The sequence below is a fragment of the Acromyrmex echinatior genome, chromosome 11, assembly GCF_024713525.1.
Source record: "Acromyrmex echinatior isolate Ae372 chromosome 11, ASM2471352v2, whole genome shotgun sequence".
NCBI lineage: Eukaryota > Metazoa > Arthropoda > Insecta > Hymenoptera > Formicidae > Acromyrmex > Acromyrmex echinatior.
Genome location: NC_141862.1, coordinates 5,290,753 through 5,312,836, shown reverse-complemented (window position 1 = coordinate 5,312,836; position 22,084 = coordinate 5,290,753). Strand labels below are relative to the sequence as shown.

General features: G+C 34.9%; 1 protein-coding gene across 2 annotated transcripts in view; it reads left to right on the top strand.

Annotated features, from left to right (window-relative positions):
* The window catches only part of Zir (dedicator of cytokinesis), a 95,446-nt gene extending 74,270 nt beyond the window's left edge, over positions 1-21,176 (top strand). For both annotated transcript variants that reach the window (XM_087411499.1, XM_087411498.1), the window contains one exon: positions 4,032-21,176. In XM_087411499.1, coding sequence (XP_087267625.1) covers positions 4,032-4,071 — 40 coding nt within the window. In that variant the 3' untranslated portion in view covers positions 4,072-21,176. The remainder of the gene's footprint in view (positions 1-4,031) is intronic.
* Positions 21,177-22,084: the final 908 nt, after the last annotated feature.

Here is a 22,084-nt window from a genome sequence, read left to right as displayed (position 1 = left end):
CCGGATATCTGACATATCCCTTAACATAACTGTATCGATTATAAAAAATAAACAAACTTAACTTTATAAAAAATCAAAATTGCCACAACTGAAAAAATTGCCACAACTGAAAAAAATTATTAAAAAATTATTACTACTCAAAAGAATCATTTTTTTTTTAAATTGTAAAATGAAAATGACGTAAATGACATTTGATCATGTTAAGAATATATTCCTTCAGCTAGTTATTAATTAATTAGTCAATAATTTTCTTTGAAATTAAAAAATAGTTTTTCTCCTCTTATGGGAAATTAATTTTTTGAGTTGTGTTATTCCTAAAATAAGATAGTAGATATTATAATATATAATATTGGCCAAAAGTATTAAATATTTATATTTTCTCATTTATCTTTGACTCATATTGTTTATTTATAGGCATTATATATAAGTTCAAAGGATTTCCGAAATAAAAGGATATTTTATAATAAATATCATAAATCAACTTTTGAGCTAAAATATTAAATAATGATTGATGAAATAAAGTGTTTAATATTTTTGATTAAGGCTGTATGCTACATTAATACATAATCTTTTTTTAACGCATATCTTTCTTCTCTTTTTTTGCAATTGTGTTTATCACGATAACGATGTACAAGAGTTCTTTCCTGATATTAAATTTTCTTTTAATTAACGACAGAAGATATTATAAGAATATAATCTTGTTAATAACAAGACCAAAATATAATTAAGGAGATTGAAAATCAGATAAAGATATCATCGCGCCCTCTGAACTTTGTCATAGAAGAGACGTTGCACTGACTTAGCATTCGGACGATGTTATAACTCCGAGGTTTAAATTTATCGTCAGTCTCGGAGGAATTTTCTCTGAGCTTATTTTGACAAGCTTTCGTCGAGGTTAATTCCATTCGCGTACTTCCCCTTTCCTCCACCTTCCTGGCATACCACCTCGCCAATTCCATGAAGCTTTTTTGAAAATTACCTCGATTTTACGCGCGCTCTGATTGTGTCATCCGTCGTGAAATCCTTTTATACCTCTTCAAATCTTTGTCGGGAGCTTTCGCGAGGAATTTCTTTTCATGGTCACCATCGTTTCGCGCAAACCGCCACCGTTGCCTCGGACCGCTTCGAGGTTTTCCCACGCTATCGTTTAATTCTCTCGGTTTGCTTTTTTTTCTTCCTAATAAACGCCGTCAGCTTCTTGACAGATCTGCAGCAACTAGCGACTGCACAGCTCAACTTCTTCATCTCCATTCTGCTTTTTAAACTTTCGTAGTTTCCCTGGCGCGGCGTCCCGCGCGTTTAACGTTTTCCGCGACGAACACTCCCCATTTCAAGGTTGATTATACTTTCAGTAGAGCGTTAGACGACGAGAATTCTTCAAATATGCACAGGAGTAGCTCGCTCTATATACTATTTCTTCATTCCGGTAAATCCGTTTCCGAACTAGGGCGGAGATCCACATTGTAGATTACAATTGAGGCTTGCGGCAGGAATATATGTATCTTGTATCAAGTTTACTAAGTTTAGCGCAAGAAGATGATATCCCACGATAACATCTAAGTTTATAAATTTTAACGTAAGAACTGTAATTGTACAGTAAATCGCATAGAAATATCATTTTGACCTGTTATATATGTACACAATTTTTATTTATTAAAGGTTGTTGAATACTGAATTATGAAAAACATTGTTTAAAAAAATGCATAAGTGTAAAAGTAATCATTTTCCGTAATTTTTGGGGTGGTGAATGCGATACTGTTTAGCAAATTGCTTTATGTATCATATCATAATTTTGAAAATTTACGATTAAAATTGCTGAAAGAGCAATATTAATGTATCTTAAGGATCGTTAGATATCATTGAAAACTGAAAAAAATCGATTAATGAATTAAAAATAGTCAGGGAAAACCGAAAAGTCAGGAAATTAAAAAATGGTCAGAGAAAATCGGGAAAAGTCAGGGAATCAAAGAATTTATTAATTTAAAATAAAATTAAATTTACGGCAACAGCATTTTTAAATTTAAACTTTACTTCTTTAAAATTATTAAACAGAATTTTTTTTAATTGTTTAAAGAAGCATTGTATTTTTTATGATTTTTCAATTTTGCAGTATGCGACTTGTAGACAGCCATTAACAAACGTAGTTAAAAAAAAATACTATAATAGCTTAACTTTTGCAAAATCAAGATGTTATGTTAATAACTTTTCACAAATCACTTATAACAAAATTGTAAACATATTACACAAAATAATTGCAATATTCCAGTAATATTTTCTTAAACGCGAACGAATTGTTCGCGAAAGAGATATTTCAAAATTATATACAGTCAAGATAAAAAATTCCTAATTAAGATGGTAATTAAAATATAATGTTTTACTAAGAATATTAAATTTTAATAAGCAATTATATATATATTAGGTGTTGGAATTAATTCGTAGCGTTTTACAAGTGATGGGAAGTACTTTCATTAATGTATTTTTTAATGCTCATGTGAAATAAATAACATTCTTTCATTAAAAAACGCTACGAATTAATTCCAACACCTAATATATATATATATATATATATATATATATATATATACAAAACAAAAATTTGATGAAACAAATAAATTAAAAGTTAAGAAACTGAAAATTATGTCTGACAAGAATAATTCCAGAAGTCACAGAAATAGATGAAAAGATAAATACTCTCCTTTCAAAAGTATAAGATTGAAGTTTTTTATGTTAAAAATGTTTTAGACCGATAAAAGTTTTATTTCATTGTTCATTTATTTTTTAATATATATATAATACTTTTCATTTCTAATCAATAAAAAATTTTAATATTTTTTTTTCTTTATTTTTATATTCAATTCTTCAGGTTTCAATTAGGAAAAAGTCAAGGAGAAAACTTCTTCTATTTTATTAATAACATTAATGTATTATAAATATACAACGATAAAGATTTATATTACAATCAAAATTAAGTATATTGTTTGAGACTTTAAATCGTTGAAAGGAAATTTGTTGTGGTTAAAAAGATATTTATGATTAATATAAGATTTATTATGTTATAGTTGCTACTTATATAAGCCAGTATAATAAAACCAATTCGGCGCGCAGTTTAAATGACTACAAATATGGTGTATACGCATTTATATATAGTGTTTTAATTTCCCCAGGCAAATATCTCGAAAAATATGGACGATATAGAAAAATGTTTCAGATAAAAGTTGTATGATTTAGAGGGGACCACATTTTGATCATGTTGTCTTTTTTCTAGATGGAGGCGCGAATATGAAAGTCTTTACTTTTTTAAATTTAATTGTATAATTTTTTTATACAATATGATGTATATTCTTTTAATTATTCTACATATAAAAGTATTAAAATGAGATCAAAAAACCAATAGTTTACGAAATATTTTATACTTTATTCCGGCACATTGACATAAAATATTAAATAACTATTAATCTATTAATTTTTTGATATCATTTTTTTTGATCACAATACTTAATATTTTTATATGCAGAATAATTAAAGAAATATATATATCATATTGTGTAAAAAAAATGATATAATTTCATTTTAAAAAGTGGAGGTGATCTTCATATTTTTTTAACGCCTCTATCTAGAAAAAAAATGACATGACTAAAATACCTCTCCTTGTAAACTATGCAACCTTTTCTGAAACATTTTTCTATATCTTTCATATTTTTCAAAATATTTATCTGGAGTAATTAAAATGGGATATTCTATAGTATATACATATGTAACTCATATTGATTTATTTAAGCATTATATATTCAGCTTCGACTGTTATAAGCTTTAAATTTTTACTTGTTGTGTATGTTCACATGTACGGTTTTAATAAATCATTCATTATTCATTATAATAAATTTTATAATAATGATAAATATATTTTCAATCATAATTGATATAACAAATTCCTTTTAAGAACCGTAAATCCTTGGGAATTCTAAAGTTATCTGTATTACCGATTAAACTATATAATTTTTGTATAACAATTATTTTTTCCTCTTTTACAGATTCGAAAATCCTTTTCTAGGATTGAAGTATATGCATTAATACTGTGAGGTGAAATCTATGCTGAGAACGACAAAAGATTTCCAAATTGAGATCTTCTTTTCCATTTCTTAGTCCAATATGGCGCTCCAGAGCTGTTACGTCGTAACATTTGCTTCATATAAAAGCTGTGCAATCTGTACTTAAGTAATAGCCCACAGACTAGTAGTTTGCACGAAGGAACAATGTGGAATTATTAAAATTGGACTTAGACGTCTAATTAAAACGTTATTGTTATATGAAAATTTATGTGTATATGTGCGTGAGATATTGATGTACTATGTAATGATGTATCACTAACATGTAAATCGTCTACGTGTAAGTGCTATTTACAATTAGTCGTCTTTAGAATCCCCTTAACATACTTAATTATAATTGCAATGAAACTTTTCCAACACATCATGCATCACGTTAAAATGAATTAAAATTCGCTAATAGTCTTTTTTTTTGCTTTAACTTCGCTTTGACTTGAAAAACGTCAAAATTGTGACGTGATAGAGCAATGTAATAAACGGGATTGTCCAGGGACGCTTTTCAGTGTTCAGACCAGAAAATTACGGGAAACCATTATACTTCGTTTTTGTGCTAAAAAAATAATCTTTTTTTTTTGTCACAAACATTAAAACAGACGAAAGAAAATGTTGAATTGTTTTTGCAAAGTAGACTTGGAAAAGATACAAAAAAAAAAAATGCTCAAGTCTCTTTCACTTGCGTCTGCTTTCGCGAGTACATTTAACTAAAGCGTGGTAAATATTTATTTCTTTAATTATTTCGAGAAGTGTCTCAAGTCTCACCGGCGCGGCGCGGCGCGGCGATTGCGGTTGTGTAATTTTCAACGCTACGTCTGTATAATACGGTATCGTTGAGAAAGTTCGCGGGCGAAACCGAGAGAACGATCCGCGTTCTAGACGTCGCAATTGTCGGCGACCACTTGGTAACGTTACCTGCGGTTTCCTAGGCAACGCAAATTATAAGTTCTGCCCTTGAGGTAGGCGAACGACTCAATTTGCTTGTTCGACACCGCGCGCTCGAATCTAGTTTCGAGCTCACACGTGACCGCGTTCTCGCGTTCTCGCGTTCTCGCTTGCGTGCGTTAATAACTCGCGGATTTAAATGTCGCTGTCCGAGAAGCAGCGACGAAAAGAGCGACGGAAAAACAGAGCGGAAGGCTCCGATATATCGTGTAAATTACATGCATAAGTTCGTTAGAAAAGCTTAAGCCCCCGCACGCAAAAAAGCCGTCGGGGAACGAATCCTAAACTCGTTTGAAAAAAGCTTACGTTAAAAGCATAGTTGGCGGACTATGATCCACTTCGCGCGACGTCACTTTTCGCGGAAATTTAATATAATTCCAAGCTGTTTAATTGATCCCGACGACGGAATCTGAAAAATCGAATTAAAGCGCACGTCAAATAAATAATCCTTTTGCTACTGTTCGACGAGCCAGTATAATCACTTTGGTGTAATTGCTTCTCATTCGTTCGTTTCAAAGCCTATTTTAATACAATTCATGCACTATTGTCGAATTGAATTGCGCTGCAAACGTTTTTGACGTGTACTTTGATTTGTTCCGATATCACTGCGTACCTCCGATTTAATTGGCACCGCGCGATTTAATCAGCGTCCGACTGTCGTGTCGTCAATCACTTAATTTACGATTAAGCCTTGATGTTCTTGGATATTACGACGGATTAAATGGGAACATGCTCGTAATATGTCTACACGATCTCTGCGCGAAGATCATAAGCTGGTTCAGCGACTGCACTTTCATATGGTAATATTTGCATTCGAATTAGGAGGAAGTGCCGTTCGCATTACGTTAATTGCTACTCCACGTCGCAAATAATTACGCTAGTATCAAAGTGTTAAATGACCAGCAGCATATGCAATACTTGGTATACGCGAAGAACGGAAGTTAGTATTCCCTTTATCGTGCGCCTTGTCGTAAATTCTTAAACCGTCGCGTCGCATCGGAAATAACAATATCCTGGACGAATAGAAATTACGGTCGATAAAAGTAATTTCATCGGAGAGATCCGTCTTAAGAATTCAACATTCAACAGAATTATGGACGTTACTATGATAAAACAAAATGTGATAGTGTTCTATTACAAGAGTATTCGAGTAATTGATGCATTTTTTATCAGCGGTCGTTCGGAAAACAATACCGACATATTGATTCCTTAGCTTTTATATAGATTTGGACTTTTCTCTCCAATCGCACGATCCAATCCGCGATCGATCCCTAATCCCCGTCACACGCTGCCGACATGTCTACGCAGTTTCCGCCTGCAGGTGTTCGCACACCTTCGACTTGGACGCCGTCAGCTGCTCGAAATTGGCGGGAATAACGGCCAGTTTCCGTGGCACGAAATCTCGCATTACGTTTATACGGCGCGGCCACGTAATAATTCGTAACGCGAGCCTCGCGAGACGATGCATATTGCGCGAGTCCTCGTCATATAGCCGACGAGAGGATGTCCACAGACAATGTAATTTCATCCCAGTACGGGAAAGTGGAGAAGGAATAGAAAGAGGAGAGGGGAAGGAGAAGGAAGAAGAGAAGGAAGAAGACGAGGCAGAGAAGCAGGAGGACGGGGAGGAGACGGAACGTTGTCGGAGAGTACGGTTAAGTATATTACAGAAATTGCCGCGGGTGACTGGTCCATTTGTAAATGAGATTGAGTCACCGGTTACGGCAGTCCCTCGTCGTTGGAATATGTACTTGCTAACGGAGAGCCCGCGGCTTACGTGAAACCTGAGGAGAGAATAAGAGCTGTATGTAACCGTTGCTATAAATGAGTCCGCTCTGTAACGAGTAAAAATTAGATTTACCTTTAAGACGTTGAGAGAGAGAGAGAGAGGGGGGGGAAGGGGGGGGGGGAAGAGGATGAGCAGGAGAGACAGAGGGTGAAGAGGAGAAAAGGGGTGAGGAAGAATGGAATGTACCGAATGGGATTTGCCCGCCTGTTCGTTGGAAATATCGCTCTTCTACGAATAAACGTGTTTTGTTGGGGACAATTATTGAACTTTCCACTATTACAGTTTACTAAAGTTCTTTAGCAAAATATAGGACGATAAATATTATCGAGGAAAATGAGAGAATTGCAAAGACGAAAAGCACGAACGATATTGTTGAATTATTAGAATTATTAGTGTTAATCTCTCATTTCTTCCATCCAATGATAGTCCAATACGTGCTTATTGTTAGAGGAGACCGAGGCTATAATTGACACTTTTTGAAAAAGCAACTTTAATTTCGAATTTAGATATTATTTGGATATATATTACTTTTTGTAAGTGGTAGTATGATCATTTAATCAACGCGAGCAAGAATTCTTTTTTAAATCATAAGTTTTCGATCAAATATTATTTCTAAAAAAAATGTCATGTTAGTTGTTGTCCCACATTTAGGACAAGAATAAACAGTCCAGGGGTAGCTTTTAACATACGAGATATATATTAGTATTACTAGTTTCTTTTATTGTATAAAAGTTTTTATTTATTTTAATTAAATGATTATATACAAAACAATTATTTATTTATAATAAGAACAAAAAAGATCATGGCACATTGATTATTTATTAAATAGATATAGCTGGTAACATTATATTATTACTATTTAAAAATAGAAAAATCATAGCACAATATTCTTATTATATTAATCAGTCTTTGATTTAATAAACTTATTCCTTAATCAATCACGGCTACTCATCATCGTCAGAATGACAATTAACACAAATAAATGAGGTAGCATTACCTTTTACGCATTTCATGTGAGCCCATTGTTTACGCAATACACATTATTGCAACCACTCCAGGAGCACCATCTTCATAGACTTCATACACATAATGCAAAACCATTCTTCTTGATCATTTTCATTAAAAACTTTCCTCTATACATTCTTAAAATTAATCTCAGAATAAGTATTAACACAGTGTTATAACTTGCTCCCGAAATCTGTTAATTATATGTCTCATCCCAATATTTTATAAAATTAATTATAATAAATTTATCAAAGACTAATAAAATAAGATTCAAAATAATGAGAATTGAAAACAAATTAATATCGGAGTCATATGAAACAAATTGAAGGAAAAAAATGACGATAAATTTAGACAATAATCAAAATTTAAACATACCTTTAATTTTAGATTACCTGACTAAAATTCAGCGCGCATCTCCTGGTATGACGTCTAGCGGGACAATGCGTGTCCATGCTAGTGCAGAGTATTATATAGAACAAAGAAAGTACGGAATGGAACATCTAAAATGGATAGTATTTTCAAAAATTAAACGTTAATATTTACCCCTGTTAATTATAGCCCCGGTCTCCCCTATTATGACATGTGACCTGAGAACACACACGCGTTTAAGATAATATTATTACATGTATTCAACGTGTTTCATTTTTGAGAGAGAGAGAGAGAGAGAGAGAGAGAGAGAGAGAGATTGAGGAATTGTGAATACCTAAGAAAAAAGTTAAATATAGTTGATAATTACTTATCAATTATAGAAATCTTTGTTCAAAGGATATTGGCTTTAAATTATTGTACAATAATTAATATGTATAAATTATTAATATGTATAAATAGAATTTTAAACATAAAATGAAACCGATTTGCGTATTGTCCTGCGTGGGAATAGATAATTTCGAACGGCAAGTCTTATTTTTATTAAAATTATAATTTATATTGCTAATATATGCATTAATTATTGTATAATAATCTTAATATTAATCTTAATATTGTAGTTTAAAGTTAAATAACTGGAATATCTTTCGAATAGAGGACGAAGACTTCTAATTATTTATTGATTGATAAATAATCGTCTTTATTTAATTTTTTTCTTAGCTGTTTTTTCTTAAGTATTTGCAATTCCTGCACTCTCCCTTAAAATATATTTCAAATTTTCACGTACAGTAAAAACTATGCACGATTCAACTCGTTTTCAAGAAGCCTCGCGAGAACTCTTCTTATCAAGCATCAAAGAGATAGATTAAAGTCGGACAGTCGCATTTAGCATTGAATTTGCGTCACGAACGGATTGTACATCCTTGCATTTTTAATTTCTTTAACAGATTTCCTCGAATGCAAGAAAACTTTTCTCATTGAAGTTAATAAATCCAAATGATAGGAACGCCCCGCGCACATCACGGACGCTCGCATTGTGCGATTTCTGTTGTGTGTGAGAAACGCAGTATCTCTCGGATCATACTGATGGATGGAGTGCAATCTTCTCGGCCAGGGTTCTCACAGAAATAAGACCACTTTCCCCTCCGTTATCGTGCGAGTCACGCGACCGTCGTTTTCACTTTTTTTTTTCTCTCCTTTACTTTTTATAAACATCCATTTCTCTACGTGGTCAACCAGCGGCTTGAAGCCAACATTTTCCGTTACTTTCAGCATCGAGTCACGAGTTAATTAACAGTCCGGTCTTGTTTTCTATCCCATCCTCCTCGCGTGCATTTTTATGAACTAGGTCTGTTTATACGAGTAGTCGTTAACCGACACGTAAAGTCACCCCGAGACGCATGGAATTTTGGCGTGTGGCGGGGTTCTAAAAAAAGTAAATAAAATGTTACTTGCTCCGCTATCAAAATGATGGTTTTAAATTATTTATAAAGGTATTTACGGTAAAGGTAATTACGGTATGAAAGTAGTAAAAGGATTTTCCGTTAAGGACCATACGATCCTATAAATCTCTAATTTTACACGCGTATACAGTTCATTCGCGCTGTAGAAGGATAGTTCCTTCGTATCAAATTGCAGTGATGCTGCACGCGTCGGGATCGCAATCGTCGGGATAATGGGAAATATAAAAAAGGAAAAAAGGAGAAACAAGGACCGCGCCAGGGAAGAAAGCGATTCTCGCGGAATAATATTTCTTAGGAGCGAGAAGTGTTGCGAGGGTGATATCCTGATCTGAACGTAACTACACCCCTAGGGAAGCGAGAAATGAAATTCCTAGCTATCTCGGTACGTGGTCAAAAATAAAGTGAGACTCTTTACCCGGTCAGCCACGTGTAATGAGGCGAAAGAGGCGGAGAACTTTCGTGGAATACCGAACAGGAAACAGGAAGGACTCCAATCTTATCGTTCACCATGTATGTATAGGCCGATTCACGAATCTACGGTTAGAAATTTTTAAATATTCACATAAGGTTAAATTTTTAGATACTCATACAAAGAAAAATATCATGCTGTTGCTAAGAAAAGTGATCACTCAATTTATTTTCTTTCTTTTAAGTAACGGTTATTTTAAAGAAAGAATTTTTTGTTACGATAATTATAAGATGTATGCATTTTTAAAACTCATTAATTTCGTAATGAAAATAAGAATGTCTTTTCTTTTGAAGAATATTATAAAATTAGTCGAAGAAGCGACTTTATATAATTAGCAAATCAAATATATTTTAATTTAATAATTTTGATTGAAGTATTAAATTTATTAAGGATTCAGAATATATTTTAAATAAATTTTATGGTTATGATGAACTTATAATAAGATATTTACGGATATATTTATAAACTTTTAAAGTACTCGAAACAAATAATTATTATTTGAGTACAATATGTATATTTTTATGAAATAGTATCAAAATCAAAATAATACATAGAAAATTTTGGGAGGCTTGATTAATCCACCGTCTGAAATTATATTTTTATTCCGTTCGTTCAACTTAAATTTTTTTTACTAGGCTTTCAAAAAATTTGAAAAAAATTCATGATTACTTGTCAACATCTCTATTACAATACAATATCGAATAGTTTTTCCACAAAGGAGAATCAAGCTCGGTTCTCCTTTATTCCGAAGAAGAGTGAAATTTTGCTTGTTCCAAAGCAGATTCGACTCAAATTGCAGAGACAAAGTTAATATTTCTTATTACTGAGTATTAACCTTTATGGTTGTTATCATTATTAAATATTAAAGAATATTCAGTCTTTAGAATATAGTATTATCATATTGCCACTTACATTATTTGAGACAAATTACAAAGTAATATTTGACCCGTGTATAATTTACACGGGTAACAACGGTAACTCATAATTTAATAATTCGCGACACAAACTCCGATACAAACTCCAGTCGATCGCGAAAATCGAGAGAGAGATGCACCAGCAACCTTACGAAGAGTCCTCCCTGCGCGCTCATTTAAGGATAGACGAAGTCTCACCGTTACTGGAGAGCGAGCGAAATTTTTCCGACGTTAAGCACACTCGCAGATATAGCGGAGTGGTCTCAAGGGCTCGAAATGAAAAAAGTTCGCGGCACGTGCTTTCCACGCGCGAGGAAGGAAGCGCGAATAATCCGCACGGGCGATTTGCTAAATCGGATCTTTTCTCCTGCGCGGTGAGATCGATCTCGCTCGCTCGCTCGACCTCGAGCGAGTGTCTCGTAGCCTTGTCCTCGAGGACCTCGAGAACCTGTACCTGAGACGTGATCGAAAATATAATGGGGTAGTTATATGCAAGTGAGGATACGCGAGGAGTATTTCCCGTCTCGCGACGATAAAAAGGGGGGGGGGAGGAAAAAGAGACAAAAACGAGGAGGCGTTACAAGCGAAACGATCGTTTCGCGCCTAGCCCCTTCGGCCTTCCTTCTCTCCGTCTTTCACACCGATGCGCGATGCGATGAAAGGATTGAAATGCATAGCAAGGATCTAGGTAGTTTGTAGGTGCAAACCGGGGTAACGGTTGCCTGCCGTGGCATTAATGTCGGGATTAGGTCGAGGCCGTTAGTCCGCGCCGATGTCGGCGGATACGATGCGAAACTCCACCCCGAGCAGACTAGCAGCCCGCATTCCAGGATCGAACACCCATCGGCGCGGAGAGTAGCACAGACCCACCAGCAGCTCCTCTATTTCCTTCCTTTCCTCGCGTTTCTCTCGGCACGCGATCCTCGCGGGCGTTCATCCGAACGCCAGCGCTGGCTTCCAACCACTCTTTAAACAGTCTAGTGGCAAGCAGAGGCAGAGAGGGTGACGAGACGGAAGGGTGCGGAAGCAGCGGGAGGGAGGAGAGGTGGGGCGGACGGTGAAGAGGAAACCCTCTAATGGGATATCGATATATTCATGGAGGCTCATCTCTAGCAGTCTCCTTTTCCCACCTCGAGAGAGTAGAGGATACCCTCCTCCTCTCCTCCTTTTACCCTCTGATGTATGCTGGGGTGAGATAGGGGTGCCAGGCTAATTGTTTTTACCCTCCTCCCACAGCTCTCACCTTCGTCACCTCTCTCTTTCTCTCAAAGATTGTAGGTCTCCTTCCCTCATCATCGCGTCGTCTCCGTCCCTTTTCGACTTCCTGCTTATTTCTATTCTCTGCCTACTCTCTTCCTTCTTCCTCTTCTCTTCGTCTTCTTCTTCTTCTTCTCATCTTCTTTTTGTTCTTGCTGCAAAGAGGATGAACCAACGTCGGTCGAAAGGATCGTCGACGTTCAGCAGATCGCTCAATGCGCTTGCTTCTTCTTAGTTTGCAATGCAATAAGCGAACTCCGCCGACGATAGTTCGTCTCTTCCCGAGTGGAGTAATTAATATTCGGGAACACAGAAAGCAAGCTACGATTGTTCGTCGGGCAATGTTACAGCTTGCACTTTTTATCATTACCGTTATTGTCGTTTATATTTTGTTTCTGTCGCGCTTCTGATTTGTCTGTATTTTTAGCGTAAGAAATATACATTCACAAACATAATGAAATGAGAAATACTCGACTGTTATTATTTTGGTATTAAACTTCGGAATAAATCTGCACTTAATAATGACGACATAATTATATAATTCCAAAAAATTTTTACGTTGATTATACTAACTACATAATCACTATTAACAACTAAAAAAGAAAAGATAAAAAAGACGTAAGAATTAAATATGAATGTTTTATACTTTTCTCTGATGAAAATTTAGAATCTTTCATTTTTCCCGAATTTTTATGTAAATGTTAGAAATTTTTAAAATTACTGTGTATAGTTATATAATGTTCTAAAAAATTTCTCAATTTTTTTATAGGAATTGAAACACTTTTTATAAATGCTGAGAAAGTCTTTTCTAGAAATATCTTTTCTAGAATTTTTCATATACGTGAATTTTCCGAAACATTCTAAAATTTCAAAGGTTTCTCATTCTATTTAATTTCAGAAGAAAACTTATAAAATCTAAAAAAGTTTAAGGTACTCTTTCAGAAACGCTCATAAATTTTTTAAAGTACAACAAATATGTAAAGATACTATGAGTTGTTAATATGAGAATTTTTTCTCGAGCATTTGTATTACATTTTATAATTTATCAATCCACAAAAGCAAAAAAAAAAAAAAATTAACGCGTAGGCAATCAATTCATTACCGTAATGATTTGTTATTTGTTATTTATTAGTTACAGATTATTCACGCTTTCATAAGATTCTGGATGTAGAAAAAAATGTAGAAAATAGCGAGGGGTATGTAATGCGACGCGACAAATACGTCGGATCGTTAGAACTGAGCAGGATATCAAAGGATTAAAAAGGAAAATAACGGGCGGCAGCCGAAAGCACGCAAGTTCGTGCAAGTTGCGCTGCGATCCAATTCCCGTCCGACTCGCGGCATCGGAGGTATTCTACCAAGTTGATTGAATCATCCGGTTCACGATTCCTTCCGACATTCTGCTCGGATTGTCGGTAAAGCACTCTTACCGCCTGCGCAATCTCGATGAATTCCTAGGCTCGATCAACACTCGGGGAAAGCTTCGCCGAGCGCTTCAAGTTTACACGTGCCCTGCTATACACACAGCGTGAGAAACAAAGCGCCGGACCTTTGCTACACGCTGCCCATTACCTTGATGACGATGATTAATAGAACAGTTTCCACTGGCAAGAAAAATATACCTAACGAGCAGCTGTGCATTTTATCCATCAAACGAGATTATCCAAGACAGTTGAAATTTCTATTAATGGGACAAATGTCTTCTAATTAATCCTAAGCGATTAATTAGAAGATTTATTTTATCACTTAATGGATAGAAATTATGATTTTTAATTTTCGATTAAATAACGTTATTTTTAAAATTGTATATATGATTTTGTGATCATTGCTATAATGACGAGTGTGTTCCAATTAGCGTTATTAAAAAAAAAATGCAAAGGACTCTTGCGTAACATGGGGAATCCGTATTATACTTATGAAATATGCATAAAGGAATCTGTATTATATATACATGGATTATGTACATGGAATGTACGTAGAGGAAATAATTCTTAATTTTAACTTTTTTATACTCGTATAATAGCTTTAACACACACTTTCATTCTCAAATTATATTATTTAACAGCTACAAGAATATATGTTCTTATATTTTTGTGTATACATATATAAATAAGTGATTCGTGAAAACATTTTGACTTTTCGGAAATATTTAAGAACTTTTTCACGTATTATTTTTATTGCAATAAGTAATTTTCATTGCAAAATTATTCTACATAGTGAAAATCATTTTTTTATCTTTTTTTTGATAATTGTAATTTTTGTATTGTCATCTATATAAGACTATATAGAATTAATATGTTTCAGAAATGTACAAATATAAATAATAAGAATCTTATTAGAGTGTGTATGTAAGGACACAATAAATAAGAAATTAAAGGCCGGATTCGACTCCCGGCTAAGGTAATATTTTTCGCAATAAATAAATTTATTTACAAATTTTCATCATATTAATTGTAAGATTTTTTAAATAGATATCTTGAGCATCAAAATTTAATTGTTATATTATTTCAGTAATTTAATCTGTTTGTAAGTTTGAGAAAATTTCGGTGCGCGGTTCAAAATGACTACAAATATGGCATATACAGTATATATAAATTCACATTGAATTATTTAAGCATCAAAAATCCAGCTTCAATCATTATGGGTCTTTAATTCCTATTTCTTATGAAAACCTAAATTGCAATAATATTTTATTTTATAATTTATACGTACGAGTAACACACATCTATATAGCTATAATGAGAACAGAGAAATTATACAGCAGAATTTTTATTTTATTTTATAGTAATAAAATGGAACAAGTTTAAAAGTTTAACAAAAATTCAATTTTTTTATCGAAACGCGTTTATGTTTTCAAATCTCTTATCTTATTTTTAACTTTCATCTGTATCAAAATGTAAATTAATTAATTTCTGTGATTAGTTTTAAAGTAAAAAAGCATAATCCAAATTAACGTGTACTTAGTAAATAATAAATTAAATTCGAATAAAATTTAATACTTTGATTTTTTCTTGAATTATATATTGTTTAACTTTATCGTTTTAATCAAATTAACGACATATTGGAAGAAGTAGCGATCTATAAATACGATTGACTCTTAATACTCGTGTCCTGCACGCACATCTCTTTTCCTTAAAAAAGAGAGTATCAAGTAATTAAAATCTAATTCTTAAAATATACAACTTTATAAATACTTTCTAAAGATGTTAAAGTATATATAAAAATCACTTAATAATTTATAAAGTAATGAAAATTAACTAGGAACACAAATGACTCATCGTCTAATAAGAGAGTGAAAAGTCATCGTGTACACCAAGGATTAAAGATAACTCAAATTGGTATAATTTGACATTATAAATTTAAGAATGCACGGGATATAGATTTACTGCGTTATACAAATCCACGTTAAGTACACAATCGTGTACTTAACTTTTAAAATTGTTTTGGCTCTGATTTTCTTCGTGTCAAATTCTTATATTGATTCCATTGACACAAATATTGAGCGACAAATAGCTATTGCTGTCTTGATCGCGTGTAATCCGTTGTAGTTAACAATTGTGTTTTGCAAATATACAGCCGATTGTCTTAAAGCCAAGTTGAGAGGTACACTGGCCTGCAGTGACCGGTTAGCAAACGTGTGTAAACACATAGGTACCATAAATCAAAGGGTGCGCACGCCGGAAATATCTACGGTCGCGTGGAACAGAGCTCGCGGCATCTAAATACGGACAATCTCGCGCGATCAAAGTGTAACGATCGCTACCGGGCGCGGCGCGCCGAACTGCCTCGCATTCTCGAGCATTATCGATTGACTCGAGGCGTCGACGTCGCGTCGTTAATTAGCAGAGCACATACGCGAAATTATCGTTGCACCACCCCTTAAATGTCAGCGGGAAGAGCCCCGGTGCCGGGCTAGCTCGGCGCGGCGACGACGCGACGCGTTGCTCTGCGCGAAGGCAGTTAGACGGCCGGAGAATTGGTAGGTAGCCTCCCGGCTGTTTAACTCGCCTGTTCAGTCTCGCTATAGAATACCGTATCCAGCGCAACCACCATGTTTGTCCCGTCTCTCTCGCGCTCCCTCTCGCTGTCTCTATTCTGTTAACGAAACGCCACACCGATATATTCAGGAGCGCCATCAAGCCACGCGTAGCGGCGCGCAGCGTCTCTGCGAAGCTACCACAGCAGGTAGCACGTTTCGTGGAATTTATGGGACTTTTGAACGGGTCCACTCCATTATTCGCGCGCACGAGAGAGAATTATTCTCGAGACACGACGAATACGCGGTAGAACGAGCACGGTCACTTCCGGCCGCTCCTTTTCGCCTCCCTTCGCGCTTCTGTCTCTCCCGCCCCGGCTCCCTCACGAGCTCTCCTTTCCGTTTTACTGGGAGCTTACCCAGCGGCACTTGAGGAAAGTATCGCGCTTTCCGAGCTTTCCGGTGACTAATTAGAATAAAGTCGAGCTTGCCCGCCCCCGGGGCGGAATAAGGCGTCTAATCCACCGCAATTTCCCGCGGTGGCGATTCCGGATGATTACGCGGAATCGCGCGTGCGATTTTCAAGAATTGCTCTCGCCGGAAATTAGACGTTCCTTCTCTTTTCCCGCGACAGAGTGACCGTTATTGCATTCGCGATAGGACGCCTTATTTGTCGTTTAGTAGTTGCGTAATGAAGCAAGTCCCAATCTTTTCCTCGCTGGAAATATTTCAGCGCGTCCATTTTCGCTGAGGGGAAATCAGCGGAAAGAAAAGCCATTATCTTCCCGCCGCGTGATACTTTATTTCGTTTCGCAAAGTGTTTTCTCGGCAAATAAAGCCGCGCTTCCCATTGCTTTCGACGCATTCCGCGCTTTCACAGAAAAGCATAGCCTTGGCCTCGTGGAGAAATCGTGGCCCACGGCCATACGGGACCAGGCACTTTCCGCGAAGAGTCCTCTTTCGACCTGTCCTGTGCAATCTTCCACGGTTTGTGTTACGAGAAAGAGGCAGCAAAGTAAGGAAAATCATCGTGGACATCCGGGAGATTGCGGATTCGAAGGTCGCTTCGCGAAACGCGTCAAGTCCAATAAACTCGAGTCCACCATTTCTCGTAAAGCGAAACTTTATAGTTATTTCATCATTCTCTACGCTCGCCCTCTTTCTCTCTCTCTCTCTCTCTCTCTCTCTCTCTCTCTCTCTCTCTCTCTTTCTTGACCCCCGCCCCCTTCCACTCGTGAAATCTCACGAGCTCGTCTTTATACGCGGAATCCCTCTGTAATCTTTTTGTTTCACGTGGAATCACGTGAGATTTGAAAAGATCCAAGCCAGAGAGCGATCTTTATCCTTGGAACTTGAACTGGAAGCCTTGAGGCGCGAATAAACATCAAAACGGTAAGATTATAAACGGACAAGGAGGAAATATTCCTCTGAATTTGTGATGATACCTCACGCATCTTGAATCTGAAGGGTAAAAGAGAATATTAAAAAATATCTAGCAGTATGTCACAATTGAAAGTATTTTAACAATTATTATGTTCAATAGAAAGAATGATATCGTTTCTTTACGTCAAAAGAACACAAAAAGACACGACTCAAAAAATTATATTCTCAGAAAAGGGAAAAAGCTAATTTTCAATTTGACAAAAAATGTTTGAATAATCAAATAATATCGGCAGAAAAAAATGTATTCTTAATATAATCAAATGTCATTTTTGTTATTTTTTTCGTTTAACTACCTCGAAAACCTTATACCTTTTTTCAGTTGTAACCGTTTCTGGCGATATATTTTTTTAACCAGTTCTGATATTTTAATGATTTTTCATAAAGTTAAATTAATTCACTTTTGATGATAGATAGGATAACGTTTACCTAAATTTATTTATGGTATAATAACTCAAAAATTACGTTTACTATAAGTTTCACCTTCGAAGTAAGCGATGTACCTATAGTTTCCTGGAAGGCATTTATAAACTTGGAAATTTGTTCCCGACGTCTCAGTTTTTCTATGGACAAAAATAAGTATATTACGAAAGGGATGAAATATATCTGAGTTAGTCAACTCCATGAGAGTTATCGATTCGATCAGCCCGCCGGTTGACAGAATCATCTTACGGCGTATCTTCCACTACCGGAACCCTATGGGGTATTGTTCACGCTGGCGGAGATTGTCGGTCGGCGAGTTCATTTTCGGAAAATAACTTTTTACGAGCGATCTGATAAGTTTTCTTACTCTCCGGACGGCGGCGGAAGAGATTTTGCGGATACGATAAGTTCTTACTGCCGAGGCAACTCCCCGTTGGCGGGGGTACCAAAGAACGAGGGGTCATTCTTTATCATAAGGGCGAAACGATCCTTCGACATGGACCTAAAGGAAGAGATAGTGCATCGTGTCACGCGACTTTGAGCCGTTGTTTAATGACACAATCATTTTAATGATGACGTAACAATATCGTGACATCAATACTAATTATGCTAATTAATAATGCAAAAATATAATTCACTCTGCTGATAAATGTGACAAAAATAATATAGGAGTGCGAAAGACGTTTTGGTATTCGTCATTAATAATAATTCTAGATTATTCTAGATACTTCAAATAATGCTTATATAACACAGCGTATATAAATCGCAATAATATATCTATTTATAAGATATGAAGATATGACGACTGGAGATTTTTCTGGTGGTTGATATTTCTTCATTATGGAAGAAAGGAAGCTTCTTCTCAATTTTCTCGGAGAGACAATCGTGAAAACCGCGCGACACGTAAGATGGAAACAGAGTACATTATTGGAAGACGGGCTAGCCAGGACTTTGTGAAATTTCGCACAAAGTATCCTCTACTTTCTTCCGACAATAATTCTAATTCGCTCGTTATTTACCGTGAAACTTTAGCAACTGCACTTTCAGTAATAACCGCGATTACTCGAAAACTTCGGTGCTTTCTGGTCTCGCTCAGAATCCTTCTTAAGGAGATTCTTCCTAAAAAACATTCTCCGCGACTACTCGAGCGCAATGTGACTTTCGTCAAGCGCCAATCTGCGCGAGTAAGAGTTCGTTTTGTACGTACTTTTTGCTTTCGCTTATCTACTTCTTTCGTAAAATTCAAATTAATATTAAGAAACACCGAACGGTTTTCAAGCACGTTCTTTGAGCACGTATATAGCAGAGAATTTCGCAAGTTTTTGGGATAAAGTCGGATAATAAAAACGGCGCGAGGGAAATAGCAAGGAAAGCTGATTTAAATAGCGAGGTTTAATAATTTGATATCAAAATAACTAAACCAACGGCTCTCTCTTTCTATTATATTGCTACGCGACTTTCTATTATATTCCTGCGTTTATATTGCTTCTCTGACATAACAGCGAAAACCACCTGAAGATATTTCCTTGGATAGGAAACGAGGAAGCGAAAGTCGTGGAAGGTTGATTTAAACTACCGACAGGAATCTAGTTGCGTATTCAGATTCCGCAGATTTTTGTTTTCCATTGCTTGTCAGAATTCAGAAAGCTGAGCCATTTTTTTGACGAGATGTATAAAAGGAGTTTTGAACCATGTATAACAATTCGAGTCTACTGCTAAGATAATTTGTAATTTGATTTTTATTTATAGGAAAATTTTATTCTGACGTTACTTGTATTTAACCCATGAAAAAAATTTTTTGCATTACCTGTTGAGAAAAGTAATCGTTTTCAACATTAAGAAAAAATTATTTGGAAAAAAACTATAATGATTAAATAATTATAATTAAGAACTTTATTTTTATAGTTATTAATGCTAATGTTACTAATATTATTAATAATAACACTAGTTTATAAATTTTGGACAATTCTTTGTGCAAGGAAAGGAAATGACTTTGTTTAACGTATTTTGGTACGTTGAGTTTGAATCTGCTGTAAAAAAATTTCATCAAGTCGAATTTTTATATTGTAATATAGTTGTATTTTAAAGATACATAATACGTCAATTTTTAAGATATTTCTTTCTGGATAATTTGAGTGCAACAAATGATAAGCACGTTTCCATTAGGATTTCATGATAATTGAGAAACATTATCAGGGATATTGAGACAGAAATATGCTAAGCATCTATTGTTAGATAAATCGATTCAAAGTCATAAAAAACAAAAATTAAATGCTCGAAACTTTCGATTTGTTTTCTGATTTTAATAAATGTTCACTGTATGTATATCGAAAAAAATATCTTCTTATCTAGTGTCTTCTATATTTCAAAACTGAACTTAATGGAAATATTTTTCGATAGCAGCATTTTCGGGTTTAGCATTAAAAACCACTCTAGAAACAGTCTTCATATGTTTTTGCACAAAATTTTATAAGTTAGTATATTATATTTATAGTTTCATTAAAGAGATATACCTACGATAAACATTGAAAATTTTAATATATATAAATTATAGCTAAATTGTGTTAATTGCAAAATAATTTTTTCTGCCAGTGAACTTTTTAATTCTTAATGTTAAATACATTAATCAAAATTCTGATAAAGTCTATTCTGATATAGCTAGAGATATATGTAATTGCGTTTTCATTACATTATAACTTGTTAATTTAGTTCACTTAGCTTAGTTAGCGAATGTGAGTGCTTGCAAATGGATAAATATACGATGCTTCAAATTCGTCAATCGCATTTGCGAAAAGAATGAAGTGTCCCGAAAAGCCGGAATGGTAAAGTTGAATAATCGCGAAGTTTTTTCCTTTAATCTAGCCAATGTGGCCTCTCTCTTGCCTCTCGTTCCTTTAAAACTTCGTGCTCCTTTCAACGAAGACTGGAGTGAGTGGTTCCGACTATTTAATAAAATCTTTTATGGATTTGTGTGGGTGTGTGTGTGTGTGTGTGTGTGTGTGTGTGTGTGTGTGTGTGTGTGTGTGTGTGTGTGCGGCGTTGCTGCGCTACGGATCAAAAACTTGGAATTTCTCCGTGTTGACAATTTTTTGAGAATTGCTTTCTCGTAGTTTTCCATCAGGAACAAACTACTACTTTAAGAGAGATTGAACCGTATACTGAATCTTCTAACAAGAACCTTTCTGTCTAAGTGGTTCGCGACTTTTCAAAAGTTTCGCGTATAATGAAAATAAAATTTTGAGATTTTTCTCCGAGCTGTATAACGTTAAGAATTCCATTCTTAAAGTTATGCAAATATTATGATTCTGAAACATAAACTGTTAGTAAAGTATTTTTGAATAATATGAGTTTAACTCTTGACGAATGTCAAGTTAAAATACAATTACTGAGTATTAAAAAATTAAAAATTATCTACATTAAAACGTTTTATTGCAATCAAAAATTTTTAATAAATAAAAATCGATCGATATGCAAGTAACGCAAGTATAAAGTGAAAAAGAAATAATTTAATAAAAGCGGATCTTAATTAATCATATTTTATCCAAATTTTTTCTCGCATATATCGAAATTTGAAAAGAAAAGCTACTGTGAGTGATAATATATTCGGTAGCGAATTTTCCGTTAGGAAATCACTTACGAGTAGTCGCGATGTAACCGTCAACATCATGATTCCTTATCGACATACGGGCTTTCTGTTTGCCAATTGCATCACGTTTCCTAAGTTTGTCATCGAGAGAGAACGCGGGTATTATAACGATCGCGATTTGAAATAGCGGATCTCTCTCTGACCAAATTGACGTTAGAGAGAGGATTAGTAATTAATTTAATTGAGTTATTAATTGGGACACAAGCACAATTGTTCTTGCAAGATATTGAGAATTGCTTCATAAAACGGAAATGTATGCTACAATAAGTCTTCTATGTTTGATAAAATATTCAT